This window comes from Myotis lucifugus, unplaced genomic scaffold (genome assembly GCF_000147115.1).
Source record: "Myotis lucifugus unplaced genomic scaffold, Myoluc2.0 scaffold_16, whole genome shotgun sequence".
In the NCBI taxonomy this organism is placed as follows: domain Eukaryota; kingdom Metazoa; phylum Chordata; class Mammalia; order Chiroptera; family Vespertilionidae; genus Myotis; species Myotis lucifugus.
In genome coordinates, this window is record NW_005871064.1 from 1,640,036 (window position 1) to 1,655,393 (window position 15,358).

The window sequence follows — 15,358 nt, forward strand, 5'->3', positions numbered from 1 at the left end:
CTGGGTTGTGAGAGGGTGTTGAAAATATAATTAGAGGCTAGACAAGCACAGGCAGGCAAGAAGCGGTAGATTGATGATCCCATTAGGGAACCGAATGTATTCTACTGACACACCCAAATTTTCGGATGCTTTGTCACTGGAGGAGGAAACGGCGGAGGGACTTAATGGTGTGTGCAGAGAGGGCATCCTTCCTACTGGGTCTGAGCCACACTGCCCCTCCCTCTTGTTTGGAGACCGCGCTGTGGGTAGGGGCTTCGGCGTGAATGGTCCCCCACTCTCTGTCCTCTCTCGGGAGTGCCCCGTTCAGGAAGTAGAGTTTGCCTGTCTGAGGTGTGGAACCCCTGTGCTGAGCCCCCTTCTCCTGGGCGAGCCCCAGAGACTGGTACAGGGCAGAGATTTGTGGGCAGTAAATTGCACACCTCTAGGGGGCACCAGACCCTGGGCTCAGCTGTATGGACCACTCTATGTGAGACTATGTGCTAGCCCTTGCCGGGCTGTCCTCTTGACACACGCCAGGTGCCGGCCGGCCCATCCAAGCCCCTGCCTCTGAGATGGACCACCATGGGCTTCTGTTCTGGAGGGGAGACCAGTCAAGTTGTATGGTGAATGCTGTGAAGTAGGTGGTGAAGGAAGGGCTTCCAAAGTGACGTTTCAGTGAGGAAGCTGAGGACACCTGGTTCGTGTCTGTCTCTTCGACGAGGCCAGGTTTGTTAGGGGAGTTCACTCAGGGGTGCTTTATTATTCAGCAAAGGGTATAAGGATGATAGGGATGTCACGGCCCTGCCCAGAGGGAAATCGCGCAGCAGACGGGAGCCCGTGTTCGCGTGTGGGCTGGGGTCACATTGGGCATGTCACCTGGCTTTCCAACTTGCAGGTTTGGCTTCTTTACAATGGGAAGAGCTATGAATCCCAAGCAAGCGACACATGGCTAAGGGTTTTGTACACCATTTGACCAGGATGTAAATAGGTGATTAATTACATTGAAAAACAGTCAACGACGAGCCTCCTTAAGGCAGAAGATGATCGAGTAGCAGGAACTGAGTTGTGAGATCAAGGAAGAGAAGATGGGTTTGAGCTGGGCTAGCTTCAGGCCCCTACAAAGTAGGAAACAATAAAGAATGAAGCCCCGGGGGCCCCGCCAGAATGGGGAGGGGAGATTCCACTGTGGTTTGATGGGACATTTTTGCAGGAGAAGGGGTTTGGAGCAATTAGATCTTGCCTCCCGGGTGTCACAGATGGGGATGCCATGTGAACCGGGAGTACCTGTACGTGCAGGTGCTGCTGGCTGAGTCTTCCCTGGAAGCTGGCGATGGCTGGGCTCCTAACGCAGAATTCTGTCTCCTGCCTGAGGCACAGACCTTCAAGGGGCTGTTCCTGTTTGGGGTAGTGGTACCTTCCTGACAGCAGCCTGAGCCAAGCTGGATACGAAATTCCTGGGCTCAGGAGAAAGGCATTTATTGAAAAGCTGTTTGATCTCAGTTGCCAGCTAAGTCATGTATTGGGCCGAATGGATGGAGTCACACATGGGTATATACATATATATATTACAGGCCTGGTGCACGACATTCGTGTACGGGTGGGGGGGGGGTCCCCTTAGCCTGGCCTGTGCCTTCTTGCAGTCCGGGACCCCTTGAGGGGTCCTTAGCGCTGCCATGGAGGTGGGAGAGGCTCCCGCCACGCCACTGTGCTCGCCAGCCGTGAGCCTGGCGTGAGCCTGGCTTCTGGCTGAATGGCACTCCCCTGTGGGAGTGCACTGACCACCAAGGGGCAGCTCCTGTGTTGAGCATCTGCCCCCTGGTGGTCAGTGTGTGTCACAGCGACCGGTTGTTTTGCTGTTTGGTTGATTTGCATATTAGCCTTTTATTATATAGGATAAAATTTTTATTTTATTGATTTTTTTAGAGAGAGAGAAAAACACACACATTGATTTGTTGCTCCACCCACTTATGCATTCCTTGACTGCTTCTTGTATGTGCCCTGAACAGAGATTGAACCTGTGACCTTTGTGCATTGGGACGACGCTCCAACCAGCTGAGCAACCCGGCCAGGGCTGGGTTATGTTTTTGAAGGACATTGGGTAGAATTCCTTCCTTATAAATATCTTCCCCACAGCCAGCCCCAAATAACCAAAACTTGTGAAATTGACATCAACATAAGAGCACATCCTGGGCTCATCCATTTATTTCAGGTTAAACATACAGACTTTAGGCAGAACTCCACACGTTTGGGTGTGACTCTGCGATCCAGTCCTCCTTGTTGTGTAGAGAGACTTAAGTCAGACTCGGGCCTGTGGCAGAGGTCTGTGCTCAGCTTGTCAGCCACCTGGCCGCCTGGGATGGCTGTGTGCCTGCACAGTTCTCTCAGGAATTGATTTCGAAGGCATTGAGAAGAGAGATGACACCTGTCATGGTCCCCAGGGTCCAGCAGATGTTAAATAAAATTAAAATAACAAAGTAGACGAGAATTGGAAATACAGGCATCCACAGGCTTCTTCAGAGGCCACCTTTCGTGGTAAAGGTTTCACAGGAACAGGCAGAGAAGAGCAGACACTGATGACAACAGCGACATCCTGGAACTACAAGAGGTCTCAGAAAGCTGCTGCTTATTCCATTCTCTGAATAACAGGTCTTGGGTTCTAAGTACATTTTCCAGCAATTGGTTGTATTGCCAGTTGTGCAAGATCCACTTTTTTTTTTTCATTTTCATCTGTTCAACTCAACTGAGTCTACCATTCACCCGTATTCACTCAGGCCCCTCCCCATTGATGATGGTTTGTGTGAGCACGGACCACACAGCTCTTTGCTGACCTTGAAGAGTGGCTGAAGGTTAAGGTTTCCTCAGCCCAGTTAGCTCACCTGCATCTCCCGGTGCTCCCAGCTCCTTTCTGTCTTTCTCATCCATCTCTAGTTAACATCAACCCTATGGCATCACTTTCCCAGTTTCTTGGCCATTGGCCCAGCCCCCCTGTGTGGATAAACTGCAGCCTACCTGTGTGGGTTATTAGCCAGGTGAGCTGGTGGCTGCTCTGCTCAGTCTCCTATAACCCGCTCTGCCCAGGAAGCCACGGGCTGGTGTGAAGAGTTTTCGGCCGGTGCCAGGAGCCCTGAGTTCTAAACCTACCTTCCCACGTCTCAGTTTCTTCATCTGGAAAAGAGGGGCTGGTTGATCCCTAAGAAGCTACGAGTCCAACTGTATATATTGAGGATCTATTTTGTGCCAAGCACTAGAGATGGAAAGTGAAGTGCTTGCCTCCCGGCAGTGCGTGTGTGAACCGGAAGCAGATGGCTGAATGTAGCCCTTACCAGCAACTCACCTCCCAACCCGTGGCCCAAACATTTGTTCTCAACTCTCTGCTTGACCATCCATGTTCCTTGAACCTCATCGCCTGCTCTTTCCGTTACTCATCTGTCTTCCTGCTGTTTTAAAGGGATAAATATAGATGCATTTCTATCTGACATAGAGTATCTTCTTTCTACCTTCCATTTAGTCTGACTGAAATCCCTCTTATTGCAATCGATAGCTATTTATCTCATTTCTGGGAAACTTGAAGCGAGACCTGCCCGGTGGCGAATGGCTGCCCTTTGTGATACATACATATGGACAAAAGTGTTCAAAACTGTCCGCCCGCACGCTAGGCTCAGCTACCAGGGGAGAAGAAAGGATCCTTGTTCTTGAAAATATGATAACTTACCCAGTAGCACAAGGTGGGCATATTATAGAAACAAGGGTGAGAATATGCATCTGTACATCCTCAGGGGAGATTTATCTGTTCATGGCGATAACCTAAGGGGTGTTGTATCCAGAGAGAACCTGGCTGAGTGACCAGCGGGCTGCGCCCCTTCCTGTGGGTCATAAAGAAGGGGTGTGCCATTCGCAAGCCCTTTCAGAACTCCTTTCTTGCTCCCACTTTGCCGATCCTGTCCCTTACCTTTGTCCCTAAAGGACAGAGATGCTCCTGGTTGGGCTCAGGCCGCAGGCAGCAGCGCCTTCCCACGGCCAGCGCCTGACCAGTGCTTTTCCTTCCAGAGACGAGAAGAACCAGTCCATCATCGTCAGCGGGGAGTCCGGAGCCGGCAAGACGGTGTCCGCCAAGTACGCCATGCGCTATTTCGCCACGGTGGGCGGCTCAGCCAGTGACACCAACATCGAAGAGAAGGTCCTGGCGTCCAGTCCCATCATGGAGGTAAAGCCTTCCCAGCGCCCTTGGCCTTCCTGGTTGGAGTCCCTTCCGCTGGCAGCGGGACTGCTGGCTGCCCACCTTGGGTGTCTGCTCACAAGAATCCTTGGGAGCACCCCAGGCGGTCAGCATTCACGTCTCTCACCGAGAACCTGCTGTCCACTGCTGAGGGAGAAATCGCTTCCATTATTTTGGCTGCTGTGAATAATGCTCCTGTGACCATGGGCATGCGAGCATCTATCTGAGTTTCTACTCTGGGAATGATTTTTGAATGGCAGTGATCTAAAATTATGTCTTCAGTATCCATCATGGCCTGGGTAGGCAGATGGACGGCTGGGCAGGCAGGGTGCTGTGGCATGGGAGACGTGAGCGCAATATGCTCCCCAAATACACAGATGGGGTTCCGTTGCTAAGGTCTAAAGGAGGAAGGAGTGTGTACTTGAACCAGCCTAATCTTGCATGATGTCGTGCAAATAAATGCTACAGTCATTTGGGCTCAAAACATTAAATTTCTGCCTTGTACAGGTGGGACTTGGGAAATTGTGTAAGTCCCAAAGGCTCATTCTGTCAAATGTAGAATTTTACCATCCTTGAGCTGTTATTAAGTGTTAGACTAACAGGAGATCCTGGATATGAACTTGGGCAGGAAGAACTCTGGGTGGGGTTAGAGTGTCGCCAACTTGTCATAAGTCTAGAGTCTAGCCGGGTCCTTGTGTCCAGGGAGCCCAGTGGCTCCTCAGAGGGTCATGGCAAAGCCAGGCCCGTCTTAATCAGGGGACAGCCGACGGCTGATGGCTCTGCCCCTCCCGGGGAAGGAGTGCTCCTCCCCACGAAGCAGCGGGCTATGGTCCTGTCTTCATCTCATGATGTCTACAACCCAGCGACGGCAGCGCCTCCCGGGGAGACCGGGAGAGAGCGGGTGTGAGGAGGCCGAGTTCCCCGGGGGCTGTGCCAAGTGGCAGTTGTTCGAATTAAAAGTGATACGAGGACGGATTGGCCTGATTCGGTGTCAGCACAGAGCTCTCTGACCCCGTTCTGTGTAAGAGCTTATCAGCAGCCCGGGAGCGACTTGCTCACAAGTCAGCACTGATTAAAGGGCCATTGGTAATCAGGAGACAGTTAGAGCCGGGGCAGAACCCAAGCTCAGGCCGACGGGGTCCCGTGACTTGTTGGGGTGACGAGTCTGCTGGCATACAACTGTGGGAGCCACAGAGGGTACCTCCCCCCAAAAAAAATCCTGGGAGAAAGAAAGGAGGCCAGGGTTTCCGTTAGGGAAATGGATAGAAACTAAGACCAGTTACTATGCACATTCTCAGGGCTTGAATTTTTTTTTCAAAGATAAAGAAACAAGAAAGCCTATAACTATTAACCTGTATAAGAATCTGCCTCAACATCCCTTGCTGATCCCATCTCCTCTTGGCTTCTCTCATGTGTCCACATACTCTAGCCACTTCACACGTGTCCATGCTCTCACCTACCCCTGCCCCTTTGCCCACGCTACATTTATAGTCAGATCCCCGTCTCCTCCCCTGGGGGTAAAAGTCTGTCGCCCTCTAACATCCACTTCATTCGACACGTGAAGCTGTTTTCAGTCTGCTGGGCCCGGCTAATGGCTCCCTTCCTTCTGTTCCCACGCTGCACAGTAGGTACCTGGTTATTGAATAATCTCAATTACATTGAAATGACACGTTCCAGTCCACTTTTATTTTACTCCATATGTGTGCATGCAAATAAGAGGCCTGTTCCGTGATCCCCATGCATGGAGCCACATGCTGTCCACCATCTCGTGAATGCTTGCCACTCAACGTCTTTTTATTTATCCATGAATCATGCTCTGATGTACTTCGTTGAACAGCTTTATGGTATCCATTGTATGACTGTTCCACATTTTATGTGTCTCTTCCCCCTATTGGTAGACATTTAGGTTATATTTTTATTGCCACATGCAGCCTCTAGGTACTGTCTGGAAGTAGCGGTGATGAGTTGTAGGGGCCTGGGTGTTCAGTTTTATCGATGTGCCCAGATGGTTGGTCCAGTTTACATTGAACCAGCTGTGTGCGAGTCTCCTTTTCCTTACAGCCTCATCCTCATTTCATAGTCTCAAAGCCCTTGGTTACTGCCACTCTGGTCTGTCCGTTTAGCCTGCCGCTCTCTGATTACCGCTGAGGTCGTGTGTCTTTTTCTGATGTTCATCAGTGATGTGAGTTTCTTCTGTAATTTTCTGCTTCTATCATTTGCTCCTTTTCCAAGTTTTAACTGCTTGCATCGTATCTGCCTCTGTTGTTGGACTCTGGACTCAGTGATGGTCAAAGCTTGGGTTTGTATCATTCATAGCATTTGGACTTGCTTCCCTCCTGCATCAACATGTTTCCTAGGTCAGTCACCAGAAAAACCCAGCCTGGGTTTAAAAGCCAAAGAATGACATGCAGGTTCTTCACACACACAGACGTTGGAAGTTCTTCATTCCCAGAGTAGGGATTATGGGTTTGGTAGTAATAATACAACCTCTTCCCTGTGTGGGTACCATTTTATACTTTAAAAGTACGTGTAGATCCATCCTGTCACTCCCTGACGCAGCCTGGTGAGGTAAAGCGGGCGTGTCCCTCAGCAGCGCTCCCCAGATGTCGGGCAAGCCCTCCTCGTCCTGCACATCTTTCGTTTGTTTGTTCTGAACAGGCCATCGGAAATGCCAAAACCACCCGCAATGACAACAGCAGCCGCTTTGGGAAGTATATTCAGATTGGCTTTGACAAGAGGTACCACATCATCGGGGCCAACATGAGGACCTACCTGCTGGAGAAGTCCAGGGTGGTCTTCCAGGTGAGGGGGTGACGGGCCGTTCTGTATGTTTTCCCCATGGACGCTGATACTTGCTCCCCGACTCCACACCCTGCATCCAAAGAGCAACTCACCCTCTGAGCCTGGAATGGGAGATGCTTGTTCTTTTGGTTTTATTTCTCTCCTTCCATCAGTAAGTATGCATTCAAGTGCTGTAGGCATCATGCCTGGAAAACATGGTACCAGTTATTTCTCAGTGAGTATTGTTTTCAGATTCAGTCAACACACACATACTGAGTGCCCCTTAGGTGCGAGCCGGTGCTCGACCCCGAAGGGGCCGCGAGGAAGGAGTCCTGGTGGGTTCCAGCGGCATGGCCAGGGGATGCCACACGGCGTCTATGGGGCTGAGCTCGCCCGGGAACCTTCCTACTTGGCAGATTATATAAAAGGCAAAAACCAACCCAGTTTCCTTTTCAAATTAATGGGGTTCCCGCTTCTCCCCAGACTCGGTTCCTCATTTCTGTGCTCGCCTTCCGTTCCCTTCTTCCCACTGCTCTTCGGCCTCTGGGTGGCTCCTCTGCCTCCCCCCGGCCTCTGGTGGAGGTCAGTCGGCTCCCAGCAGGAGAACGGGCCTCCTCCAGCTCCTTTCCATGTCCCATCCCGGGACCGAGACGCTGGTCTGTGCCCGGGTGTGAGCCGGCCGCACACTCTCCCGGGGGGAATGGCTTCCTGGCCCTGGCATTTCAGCCGCCTCCAGAGGGGACATCAAAAGAGGCCTCAGGTGCTCGTGTCTCGTGGCACCGTCTCCACGCTGACTCTTGCCAATGGCTTCCCGGTCTCCTTAGCCAGCTTGGCCGCTTTTCTTTCCCTGTGTTGCCGAGGCTGCTTCTCCACCTCCCAGGTTTGACTAGACAGCCCCACGGTCTTCATCTCCCTGCAGCCAAGCACACAGCCCGCTGCACGGGGTGCGGGTGGGGTGCTGCCCGGGCTCTGCCAGACTCCCCTCAGCACCCGGGAGCTTTCCTCCCCCCGGCTCCCTTCATTCGGGCCTCCCCACCACCACCACACCACCACCAACCCGATGCCAACACCAGTGCCAACTTAGGGCAGGTCTGGCCCAAATGTGCCCTCAGCCCTGCCTCACTCGGGGACCTTTCCTGCTGCCCAGCCTGGCGGTGGGCCAGAGCGGGCTCTTCCTCGGCCCCAGGCCTCCCGAGGAGACAGGAGCCCACAGCGGGAGGTGTGTCTCTGCAGCCGGAGCCGGCAGCACGGCTGGCTGAGTGGGTGCTGATGGCAGACGCTCCGTGTGCGGAATAGCAATGATGTTCATAGCAGGGAAAAGGAAATAACATTTTCATTTCAGAGGGGAAACCCCCCCGGGTGGGAAGAAGGCCCCACTTGAGAGGCTGGAAGATCGGAGGTGGGATTGAGGGGCAGGTGTGGAGGAGAAGTCTTGACCTCTGACACCGGAGCACCCTGGGGTTAGGAGGGGGTGCTCCTGGGGGTGACCAGCCTAAAACTGCTGACCTTTGTCCTCCAGGCAGACGACGAGAGGAACTACCACATCTTCTACCAGCTCTGCGCCGCGGCCAGCCTCCCGGAACTGAAGGAGCTCGCCCTGAGTGAGTGCACCACGTCGCCGCCCTGGCGGGGGGCAGGGGGGCTGCGCTGCAGGTGCGTGCACCTTCAGTTGCCTCCACGTAGGCCTGGGACACACCTCACAGGAGGTGCTCTGAAAGGCGAGTCTACAGGGAAACGAGACCTGGTGCTTTCACCAAGCCTTTGGCACGCTCGCTCTGTGCCAGAGCCCTCAGCGCGGGGAGATGTGAGGGACTGAGCCTGTCCCTGCACAGAGGCCTGAAGTGACTTCCTCCAGAGGATCTCCCTCTGCTGAGCCTGTGAGTGAGTTCAGGGTCCACGTTTTTCCTCTCCCGTTCGAGCGCCTCCAGGCACCAGCGTGTGAGCGGCTCCTCCAGGGAGCCCTCCTTCCTACCCTACGCCTGGCCTAGGCGCTCGTTCCTGGGCAGAGGTGTCGCCTGATGCTTCCGGCTCAGGCTGTGTGAGGCGGGGGCTGGGGACTGAGCTGTTTGCTTCCTAGCTGGGCCTGGCACCGGCGGAGGCACTGGTAAAGCTCAGTGGCGTGGAGCACGGGGTACAAGGTGGGAAATGGGGAGCGACCAGGAGGGAGAGGTGAGCAGGGCCATTTAAGGGGCAGACAGGGGTGAGCTGAGGAATGGCAGCAGGAAGCTGGGACGGAGAGGTGGGAAAGGACAGGCCTGAGTGTGGAACAGGGGAGGCCACTTCATGAAGAAAAGCCCAGCAGGCTCTTCGAGGGCCTTTGACCTCTGCCTTGAGGGCAGCGGGGCAGGAGGGGTCTCTACGCGCTTTAACGGAGAGCCGGGGGAGCGAGTTTCTGGCTGTTCCAGGGACGGGGCAGAAGCAGGAGACTGGCTAAGCTTTTGCAACAGGCCTCAGCCAGCAGGCGCTGAAGGTTAGACCCAGTCAGAGTGGAGGAAGGAGGGAGACTCAGAAGTGGCCAGTAGGTCAAACTGGAAAGTCAGGTGTTGAGGAAGGACTGGGGCATCTAGGCATGTTCAACTGATGCGTGTTCCACGGCACATGCTCAGAGGAGGAAAACCAGCCAATGTCGACATCAGACATTATACACGTGGAGATACTAAGTCCCGGGCAGGGTTGTACCACCCGAAGGTGCTCCATAGTGTGTGGGAAATGTGCGTGCTTTTCGGGGTGGTTTTGATCATGTGTGTTTGTGGCCTTAAATGCTAGCTTCCCGGCCCCGCGGTGCGAATGCTCCCGGGCGGTGGCCGTTTCTCCCCCTGCCAAGGACCGAGCCTGGCCCTCACCTGCTGCCCCTGGCTGTCCCCGAGGCCGGACTGAAGAGGAATGAAGCGGGGGGATGAGAGCAAACAGCAAGGGTCCCAGCCTTGTCCATGTGCCCAGTGGCTCAGAGGTGCTCCAACTTAGTAAAACAAACGAACCAAAGATGCATATCCCCTTGGGCACATCGCTGCCCCTCCTTTATCAGAGAGATGCTCAGGCGAAGGTCGTTGAAGGTCATGGGAGCCTGGGATTCCAGGTGGGCGCACATCTTACCTGCCTGTGTGGATTAGGCCCCTTTTAGAAACAAGTCTGGGGCAAATTCTACTCCGCGGTGAATGACCCCTGCCTCGCTCATCTTGTCCGTTCCCTGATCGCCACAGAACCGTTTTACACAAACATGACACCTCATCCTGGCTGTGGGTGTCATTGTCTGTCTTTCCTTATTTAAGTTTTCTCTCCACTTGTCATTGTCAGGTCAGGTAATGTGGGAAAGGGTTCGACGTGGACTGGGGATGTCACCGGGTCTGGGGTGGCTTACTAAGGGAGCAGGCTCCCCACGACTCACCATTTGCGGGTAAACTGGGGGTGAAGCTCGCCCTCCCCCATCGCCCCCCTGTGTCTGATGCCTCGCTCCTTCCTTCCCCAGCCTGTGCCGAGGACTTTTTCTACACGTCCCAGGGAGGAGACACGTCCATCGAGGGCGTGGACGACGCGGAGGACTTTGAGAAGACTCGACAAGCCTTCACCCTCCTTGGTAAGGAGCTCTCTCTCGCAGGGTTCCTTTCATGGGGAGGAGAAAAGCATGGCCATGTCCGCTTGGCTTGTCCACCCTCGTCAGCGGGCGGGGAGGCCTCTTGTCCTCAGTGAGTCTCTCCTCGCCCTTCTCCCGCCCCAGCTCTCGGGCACCCACGCTTCTTGTTGACCTGTCCTCAAAGTGGGAATTTGAGGGTGCACCGCTCTCTGGGCTAAATGAGCAAAGGTTTCCATCCTATTAGGACACGAACATAGGTGTCACTGACTTATTTTCAGCCTGATAAATGAATGCCTTAAAATTAACTGCAGCTGGGGAAGAATATGTGGAACAACTGTATTATTTCCTCAACGGCGCGGTAGGTCGACTGGTGTTCATTGCATTATTCCGTAACTTTTATTCTGCTTCTGAAATATTTTGCAATTTAAGGAGACGGGATAATGGCTGACAGCGAAGTGAACATTGTACGAGATTATCCATGTCTTTGGCAACTTAGCCGCGTACATAAATGTGACACGGCGTTTGCTGCCACAGTGGCTCGGGAAGGTGTGCGTGCCTGTCCCTGTGAGGGAGCATATGGCGTGGGGAGCAGCAGCAGCTCCCTGGCCGCCCAGCCGTCACGGCTCTCCCGGGCGTTTCTCCTCCCCTTCCCCCGTCGGCACTTTGGATGGTGCCACAGATGTTTGCAGGAGATTGTGTTGGGAGGAAAATGACGGCAGATAAACGACCATTCTTATTAAACTCATAACGACACCCGCGAAGCGTGTGGTGGAAATCTAAGTCCAAAATGAGCCTGCAGATTGCTGCCCCTCCTTTGCTCCTGGAGACGGGAAGATGGTGCCGTGACCCCTCTGGTCTGATCAGGGCGGTCAGAGCGGAGGCGCGCCCGTTCAGTCGGGGAGCCCGGTGCCCTCTGAGCTGTGCTGTGTGAGTGGCAATTACTTGGTGAGGAGTTGGAATCGTTTTAGGAGTCACTGGCCCAGAAAGGCAAATCAAACCTTTAAAAAAAAAATGAAAAGGCCCGTAAAAAGGTGAAATGCCCTTTCTATCCTGCTGTGGAGATTGAGTGTCATTTGTTCTTTCTTTCCCCAGGAGTGAGAGAGTCCCACCAGATAAGCATTTTTAAGATAATCGCTTCCATCCTGCACCTGGGAAACGTGGAGATTCAGGCCGAGCGCCAGGATGACTCCTGCAGCGTATCGGTAAGTCGCACGCCAGCGCGGAGGCAGATGTCCGCAGCTCACCCCGTTCTCGCGGTTCCACACGACCGAAACGCGTCTGTGCGTTTAGAGGGCACTCGTAGGTTATTTATTCTTCCCAGAATTGGTTTCTGGTCCCTTGCTGATAGTGTTTTGAAAGAACAAATCCTTTTCCAAATCAGCTGCCATCAAATGTCTATCACGGAGGGCAGGGAATGTAGTGGCTATTCAGTACATGTAATTGACTTTTGAGAGAGGGAGAGAGAGCTAGACAGACAGGCATTGGGTTGGTGCCTTCACTGGTTGATTCTTATATATGCCCTGACCGGGGAGTATACCCACCGTCTTGGCGTATGGGGACAGCACTCTAACCGACCGAGCCATGGGCCGGGCCTCAGTATTTTTGATGGTTTGGTTTGCAAGTGCCCTGAGGTCCCTGGAATGCTGCCCATGTGATCAGCCCACGAGTGCGAGGAGCTCCCGCCTGAGGACCATTCTGGAAGGCTGTGAAGGCGTGTTAGGCTCCACGCTCGGTAACCGTCTGCAAGGAGCTTAACAAGCTAATTGGGGAGATAGGACAGCTGACAACACTTGCTGAGATCCTGAGAGCAGGGGCGGGATATTGAGACATCCGTGTGACGGCATTGCACACTGCAAGGCGCTTGATACACGCTCGCGATGACTGTTACTTTCCTGGTGCCCAGCGTGGTACCCGGTGTGCGGTCATAAAAGCATGTCTCCTTGGGCAGCTGGTGGAGTGGGTGCCGGAGCAGAACGGACAGCACCGTGCCGTGCTCGCAGGTATTTCGTGGGGCTGTGCTGACAAGACTGATGTCCTGGCCGTGACTCAGTGACTCTGTGTGGGGTCATCACAGCCTCCTTTAGGCCCAGTTGTCGCCAAGTCCTGGGAGGTGCCAAGTGTGAGGAGGGGGCAGGACCCCTGACAGACAGAGGTCTGGGTACCACGTGGCACAGCAGGCCCTTTCCCTTGGAGGTAACTGCAAGTTGGAGGCTTCTGAGCGCAGGCCCATGGTCTGGCGCAATGGTCGGCAAACTCATTAGTCAACAGAGCCAAATATCAACAGGACAACGATTGACATTTCTTTGAGAGCCATATTTTTTAAACTTAAACTATATAGGTAGGTACATTGTTATTAACTTAATTAGGGTACTCCTAAGGCTTAGGAAGAGCCACACTCAAGGGGCCAAAGAGCCGCATGTGGCTCGAGAGCCGCAGTTTGCTGACCACGGGTCTGGCGAGTCTTGGATTATTCTCCAACTAGAGGCCATGGAGAGAACTAATTGAGCTGAGACCTGGGAGTCAGGACTGCCAGGGTTCAAATCCTGGATCTGACTCTTACTGATCGTTCCTTAACCTTCCTGGTCTCTTCCTCGTCTGCAAAGGGGGTGATGCACCTGCCTTACCACAGGGCCCACGGTTCAGTTCTTAACGACCATCATCATGTGGTTAGAGCCAGAGTGGACCCCAGGGCCATCCTCCTCACTTCACAGGCCCAGAGAGAGGACACTCCTTTCTAAGGTCACAAAGCCAAGTCCAGGCCCAGCCAGTGAACTTCCCCTGCACACTGCCCGTCCCTAGGCCTGGGCCACCCTCCCCTGGCCTCACGTCCCCCGCTGGTGCCTGGCACAGTGCTGGGCACGCAGCCTGTGCCGGAGAAACGCCTCACCAAGAGGATGCAGGGAGGGTCCCCTCTCAGATGCGTTGTGGTCTATTCCGCAGGGTCGGGGGTGAGGGGTGGGCCTCCCAGGGAAACGCTGCCATCCGTGCACAGTGTGCCTTCTGCTCGCTGGCTTTCATCTTTAATTACAGCAGGAACCGTGGTCCTCGACCACCAGAGCTGCCTGGGAGATGCAGCCGCTTGCAGTGACTTCGACGCCAGAGGCGATTTGCTTTTTTGAATTTGGCCACACGGGCCCAAAAACCTAATCTGCGATCTGTGCTGCTGGCTCTGGTTAATGGATTTAACATCATTTAATTAAGCCTAAATGTAATTGCATGATGTTACATCAGCTTCAGTTAGCACCTGTAATCAACAGTCAGCAGAGGGTCACGCAGGGGGAGCCACACCCCCCTGCGGTGGGTGGGAACCCGTCCCATCTCCACTGCGTGCACCTGGGAGCTGCCGGGGAGGGGAGGCGCCTGAGGGCAGGCGTGGGCGGCGACATGGCTGCAGCAGGCCGTCTGCATGTCGGGATCCAGCTGCAGTGCTATGCCCGGCAATGAAGAATTTCTTGGAAATAGGTCCGATGAGTAAGTCGGACACTTGCCCCCTCGGAACCTGTTGCCTGCCAGGCAGCCCCCAGGCACCTCCCTTTGCCACGGATGGCTTTCTGTTTGGGGGAGGGAGCGAGCAGGTGGGGGGTCCGTGCAGAGTGGCCATGGCAACCCCACTTGCTGAGTGAGTGAAAAGACGGGGCTCTCCACACCCACCAGCCCACGCCGATTCTCGTGGCTGGGTGAGGCGCTCCGGGCCACATCTGAGAAATGAGGAGGACTGGGTTAGAGTGACCATTCCCAAGGTGTTTTCCTGGGAACCTTAATCCTAGCCAGTGGTCGGCAAACTCATTAGTCAACAGAGTCAAATATCAACAGGACAACAATTGAAATTTCTTTTGAGAGCCAAATTTTTTAAACTTAAACTATATAGGTAGGTACATTGTTATTAACTTAATTAGGGTACCCCTAAGGCTTAGGAAGAGCCACACTCAAGGGGCCAAAGAGCCGCATGTGGCTCGCGACCACTGTGGTTGGCAAACTGCGGCTCGAGAGCCACATGCAGCTCTTTGTACCTACCTATATACCTATATACCTATATACAATGTACCTACCTATATTGTTTAAGTTTAAAAAAATTGGCTCTCAAAAGAAATTTCAATCATTGTACTGTTGATATTTGGCTCTGTTGACTAATGAGTTTGCCGACCACTGGCTCTAGGCCAGTGATGGCGAACCTTTTGAGCTCGGCGTGTCAGCATTTTGAAAAACCCTAACTTTACTCTGGTGCCGTGTCACATATAGAAATTTTTTGATATTTGCAACCATAGTAAAACAAAGATTTATATTTTTGGTATTTATTTTATATATTTAAATGCCATTTAACAAAGAAAAATCAACCAAAAAATTGAGTTCGCCTGTCACCTCTGACACGCGTGTCATAGGTTCGCCATCACTGCTCTAGGCCATTTCGTGGGAAAGCGAGGGCTCTTTGGGTTCTAAGCGTCCAGGAAGTGCGTGGTGCAGGGTCTGCCTCCTGGTGCTTACAGGTTAACAAACCAGCACAGCTGTGTTTGACCTGATGTCGCCCACCCTCCCCTTTTGTTAAAAGCCAATTAACTATTGTAACTACTGCTCCATAGAACATGCTTTGGGCCTTAATGATTTGGGGAGGTTCTCTCCTCTGGCATTCTGTTGCTTTGTAATTGTGTTTGTTCTGCTTAGATTTTAAATATCCCTAGGAGAAACAGCACAGCCTGGGGATGGAGTGTTGAGAGGGAAGTGGTAGCCCTCATGCAAAGCCTGCTAGGCAGCCTCGTCCGAAAAGGAGTCCCACCAGCAATGCAGGGCCATTAGGAGGCGGCCGGCATGTTCTC

General features: G+C 53.4%; 1 protein-coding gene across 1 annotated transcript in view; it reads left to right on the forward strand.

Annotated features, from left to right (window-relative positions):
* The window catches only part of MYO5B (myosin VB), a 177,626-nt gene that overhangs the window by 85,535 nt on the left and 76,733 nt on the right, over nucleotides 1-15,358 (forward strand). Inside the window, exons 6-10 of the mRNA XM_023750796.1 lie at nucleotides 4,027-4,183; nucleotides 6,854-6,997; nucleotides 8,496-8,577; nucleotides 10,443-10,550; nucleotides 11,640-11,749. Coding sequence (XP_023606564.1) covers nucleotides 4,027-4,183; nucleotides 6,854-6,997; nucleotides 8,496-8,577; nucleotides 10,443-10,550; nucleotides 11,640-11,749 — 601 coding nt within the window. The remainder of the gene's footprint in view (nucleotides 1-4,026; nucleotides 4,184-6,853; nucleotides 6,998-8,495; nucleotides 8,578-10,442; nucleotides 10,551-11,639; nucleotides 11,750-15,358) is intronic.